General features: G+C 38.9%; 1 protein-coding gene across 1 annotated transcript in view; it reads right to left on the reverse strand.

The window, feature by feature from the left end:
- Positions 1–702: 702 nt before the first annotated feature.
- Positions 703–5,691, reverse strand: part of Pdzd9 (PDZ domain containing 9) — a 14,513-nt gene continuing 9,524 nt past the window's right edge. Inside the window, exon 4 of the mRNA XM_048790073.1 lies at positions 703–1,262. Coding sequence (XP_048646030.1) covers positions 866–1,262 — 397 coding nt within the window. The 3' untranslated portion in view covers positions 703–865. The remainder of the gene's footprint in view (positions 1,263–5,691) is intronic.

Below are 5,691 nucleotides of genomic sequence, written 5' to 3' on the forward strand. Positions count from 1 at the left end.
TTTCTTGCATTTTTCCTGTTTAATCAATAAGTGTTTAATCTTTGTTTTTTGTTTTTTGTTGTTGTTGTTGTTTTTTTTTTTTTACATCTTTGTTTTAGATGTCTGAAAGGAGGCAGGAATGTAATAATTTGGTACTTCAATTAAGAAGCATCAGACACTATTAAAATTAAGGCTAAGCAACTACCAGGGTAAAAATTTCCAGATTATTATTGGTGACTTTTTAAGATGAAAACAAATTAAAAATCTGTCATTTTGGATACAACAATTAAGTGATCTGAGTTTACCCTCTTTGCCTTTTTTTACAATGAAATCATTTCTGAAAAACATAAATTTCCTATGAATCATATGCCATGTAATTGTTACTTTATATTTCTGATTTATTTTCACTGTGGCAGTTTTTATTTTTCTCTTCTATTTCTCATCTGTTTCAATCCTGTCTCTTTCACATAGTTAACTATCAGGCCAACACTGAAAGTAACAGTAGGGCTGAAGGGTTGCTAATATGAATAATTACCCAAAGAATCTAATCTAAATATCAAAAGAAAATATGGTATTTACCTTAAAAAGAAGTTCTCTACCATGTTTATATATTCTGATAATGGTTTCTTCTACCATATTTTCTAAAAGATGGGAAATTCTCAGAAAGGAGGGTCTTCATGACCTGAATTGCTATTTTGAGAACAAGATCTGTGAAACCCCAGGAAGTCTTTCACTTTCTCACTGAAGAAGGTCTCTAAAGGCTTTTCCACAGTCATGAAAAAGAATTGATAAGTCTGCACATAATTCCTGAAGAATTCTTGCAAACTTGGCAAGGCACAAAAATTTGGTGTTTTTAAAAAATGTTCATACAACCCCACTTTGTAAACTATTGCCTAACCTTTGATGCCAGTTGACTTTTGCCCTTCTCAACTTGGGCACAGTCCTCCAGCCAAAATGCATCTGAGGTGGAGGAGACGGAGGAAGAGGAGCTTTTGTTTTCATTCTTCACCATGGTCCAGTATGGAGATGGGGCTCTCACTTCTTTCTTATGATCTCCATGAATTATCACATCACAGTTGATGTTTTTTCCAACACTAATAGTTTGGTTCTCCTTTTTATACCCATGCCATTCTCTGGAGATAGATACTGGTCTTCTTGCAGGGTGAGGCCCAAGTGACTGTGAATATCTGTAAAATTTAAGTTTTTTATCTAAAACTACATCTTTGTTGTCATCAGGGCTTGAGAAAAATTCATCTTTTGCCTTCCCAGTTTTCTTTGGTGTACTGAAATAAAAAGAATAGTGAATAAAATGAATGTCTGAACATTTATAGTTCCCTAAAGAGATGTCTTATAGCCTGCTTTGTCTCATTAAAGTACCTTTAAATTTTTTTCCTATAAATATTGCCTTAAATTATTTTACACTACTTTAAAAAGCTTTGCATAGACTTAAACCAGACTTAAACTATGCAAGACCATAATATTAGGAGGCCCTAAAGGATAGGTTAATTTCACTTGTACCTACAAGTTCAACCTGGCCATCACCTCCTGAGAACCCTGTTCTCATGGGTCATAAGACAATAATAGGAAAGTTCACTGATTGTGCTCTATATGTATAATAAGAATTGTAATACATTCCACTGTTGTGTATTTTTAAAAAATCAATTAAAAAAAAGAAAAAAAGATCACTGATTTCCAAGGGGGTCAGGAAATAAATAGTGGACCTCAAGGGTCTTCAGTAAGCAAGTCAGTAGTCTTTTAATCATCTTTTTTTCCTGACATTGCCACCTAGAGCATCATTCTGTCCCTCTCATTGGGGTTCACATACATAGATTTTGTTTTGTTTTATTTTGCTTTGTTTGGGTGCTGAGGATTGAACCCAGAGGCAATGACCACTGACCCACATCCCCAGCCATTTTTTACTTTTTATTTTGAGACAGTCTAACCAAGCTATTTAGGGTCTCACTAAGTTGCTGAGGCTGACCTGGCACTTGTGATCCTTCTGCCTCAGTCTCCCCAGGAGCGGAGATTACAGGTATGCACCACCACACCTGGCTCAGGCATGGATTTGTAAAGCACCCTTCTCCTCACATGACCATTATCATTCTCTATTCTTCCTCTCTATTGTCATCCAAAAGCTTCAAAGGTTTTTTTTTCTTTTTTGGGGGGGGGGGTTGTTTAATTTTGTTTTGGGCTTGATTGTTGAAATTTACGTGGTGTTTGCCTGCTAGGAACTACAAAGCTCTGGACTTTTCTAATACTTGGCGCTTGCTAATCTTTGCAGAACAAATACCATCCATCACCTGCTCTCTCTCATCCTGGTGCTATTGCCTGCCAAGTCTACAACTAGATCTTTGCGATTCTAACCCTTTGACACATTCTGTTCTGCTAATACAAAACACATCTCTTCCCCACCCTCTCTGCCAATCAATCCATCAGACTTCTTGGTGTTATCATTAATATCCTTGCCAGTCTGCCTGGTTTTTGTTTTGAGGTTTCTCTCTTCTAATATTAAGTCATTTTTACTGAAAGCATCTAGTCTTAAATGGTGTGATTTCCTTATCCTTAGCTTAGGGTCATGCAAGAAGATCTAGGACCGGAACCATTTGAAAAGAAAAGGAAAAAATCCAAGTTACTTTTTTTCAGATTGCAAGAGGTATTCTTGGTAATTCTGTATTAGGCAGTTGTAAAGGACAGGTGGTAGGGCTAGGCACTTTAATTAAACTAGCATTATCGCAACAGATAATAAAAACACAGCCAGCAGAGGACAGTGTGGGCTGGATATAGATCTTATACCACTAGACTACCCAAAACACAATATGGAATATTCTATTGTGCACGCAGTGCCATCTGCTCCTAGAAAAGGTCATACCATAAAAGCCCTTTCCTTTCCCCATCTTCCCCTTTGCTAACCCCTTCCACATAAGTTACTAAAATACCTTACAGAAGTACTTTGCTTAGTTAAGAAAGAAAATGTGTCATCATTCTGTAAGTTTGTGGGGTTCAGTTGTGCTATTCTGTTTATCTCTGCTTTTGAATGGTCAGTCTGCCATCATTAACTTTTAATATTCAGAATATCAGACTCTTTCCATGTAATGAACAAGCTTAGGACATGGCAGTTCTACAAGGAAATGGTTAAGGGCCCCGGCTTTAGAGCTGCACTATCCAAAACAGGCTGCTGGCTACGTGTGAATATTTTGAATAAAAATTAAAATTCCCCAGGTGCAGTCCCCATATTTAAATGCTTAATAGTCACATGTGGCTAGCCTAAAGGACAACTCAGATGCAGAACATTCCACTACCACAGAAAGTTGTCACTGACATTGTAAAGTCCTTGCCCTGGCCACAACACAAGAAGCAATGAGTAAGTGTATGCTATTATTTTTAAAATTGGGCGGGGTTTGTGTGAGGGGTGTGCCAGGGATTGAACTCAGGGCACTTGGCCACTGAGCCACATGCCCAGCCCTTTATTTATTTATTTATTTATTTATTTAGAGACAAGGGTTTTACTAAGTTGCTTAGCACCTCGCTTTTGCTGAAGCTGGCTTTGAACTCAAAATCCTATGTCAGCTTCCCGAACTGCTGGGATTACAGGTGTGTGCCACGGCGCTGGGCTTATTTTTAAATTTAAAAAAAAAAAAATTTTCAGTACTTGATTAAACCCAGGAGGGCTCTACACTAAGCTATATCCCCAGCCTTTATTTTAATTTTTTATTTTGAGATAGGGTTTTGCTAAATTGCCCAGGCTGGCCTCAAACTTGTAATTCCCCTGCTTGTCTCCCTAGTTACTGAGATTACAGGTGCACACACTATTCCTGACTTAATTTTACTTATTTTAAATCAGATCAGGATTGGTTTGGTCACTGGGGAAAAAAATAATATTTTCCAGCCTGCCTGATCTGAAGAGGACAGCTGCTCCCCAGCTCAAACCCACTGTCACAATGTGGGAATGCTTTAAAAAAATACACAGAAAGTGTGAAAAAACAATTTAATGAAAAATATTATAAGCAGACACCTTGGTGGCTGCTGCCAGGTCAAGGAATGGAGTGTTACTGGTCCCTTGTGAAGTCCCCATGTATCTTCCTTGCTCTCTACAGGTCCGGGTTTTCTAAGTGCTGTGAGAAATGACCAAAGCATATCTGGGTACCACTTCAGATCCTTGGCCACAAGTTTGAGTCTCTGAAATAAAGTTGATGTAATATGGGCCATTTTCTAGGCTTTGTAAAAATCCTGGCCATATCCTTTGAGTCTATCCCTATAAGCGAAAGTATAGGGCTGGGGCTGGGGATCAGTGGCAGAGTGCTTGCCTAGCATGTGTGAGGCCCTGGGCTCCATCTCCAATACTAGGGGGCGGGGGAAAGAGGGAGTTTACACAGTGACAAGAATCTAGTGTAGAAATCCTGACAAAATTGAGGATCACTCTTGCATCAGAGAATTGAATTCAACACAAAATAATCTCATTCTACACCTTATGTTCCACAGAATGCTCCCTCATATATCTGATCCTCACAAGAGTCCCTGTTACAGATAAAGAAACAAGCTCTCAATCCCAGCTACTTGAGATCCTGAGGCAGGAGGATTGCAGGAGGATCCCAAATTTGAGGCCAGCCTGGGCAAGGAAGGAAAGAAGGAAACAAGCTGTCGGATTATTTAGGTAATTTGAGATTCCTAGCTGGATTTCCGTTTTTCACTTTCAATAAATGAAGCCTCCACCACATTGAAGTCCCATAATAGATTTAGCAGAACAAGACACATGGCATTTGCATTTTCCCAGGGAAGCATAGCAAACAACTGATTGTACAGATGATTGAATTAAAAGTGGGATAAATATGGAGGAGATATATAGGGTGCTATGAGAGCACATGACAGGTGGTCCCAACTGTTTTAATGCCTCTTAGAGAAAGCTTGCACTGTGAGCTTTCAATGATGCTGTACTGAAGAACAGCACTCTACTAAACACATTGTAGGGGGAAAAACACAAGGCAGAAAACTGAAATCTAAAGTAGGCTAGATAAAGGGGGAAAAGAGTGTGAGATGAAGCTGGAATGGTGCCCAGTCAGACCATAATATTATAGGCCAAGGTAAGGATTTTTGTCATTTTAAAACTGGAATATGACTTGATTAGATTTGCATTGTAAAAGGACCACCCTGAATAGAGAATGAATAAGAGGTGGGAATAGATGCAGGAAGAACTAAATGGTGGCTTTGTCTAGGACAATGGTAATAGCCAGGGACAGAAGCAGATAAATGTGAGAAGATAAGGAAAATGACAATAATAGTATTAGTGGTTGGTTGGCAGGGTCAAGGATAGAGGAACCAAGCACAAGCACAACCCTTGTCAAGTAGGCAGACATTCCCCCAGTAAGATAGGACCACTGAAAGATCACTGGTGAGGTGACTTTATTTTAAGCATGAGTTTAAGGGGTTTATGAAAAATCCAGATGCAGACATCGGGTGGGCACTGAAAAATTTGTGTTCACAAGTTTGGAGACAGCACAATATGGAAGTGATTAGTGTACAGGTAGTGACCACAGGCATCGGTGAGGTTGCCTAAAAGAGCCAAGGACTAGGGACTGGGGTTGTGGCTCAGTGGTAGAGCGCTTGCATAGCATGCACGAGGCACTAGGTTCAATCCCCAGCACCCATAAAAAAAACTAAATAAACAAAATAAAGGTATTGTGTCCATCCACAACTAAAAAAAAAAAAAAAAAAATT

The sequence above is a fragment of the Marmota marmota genome, unplaced genomic scaffold (genome assembly GCF_001458135.2).
Source record: "Marmota marmota marmota unplaced genomic scaffold, marMar, whole genome shotgun sequence".
NCBI classification, from domain to species: domain Eukaryota; kingdom Metazoa; phylum Chordata; class Mammalia; order Rodentia; family Sciuridae; genus Marmota; species Marmota marmota.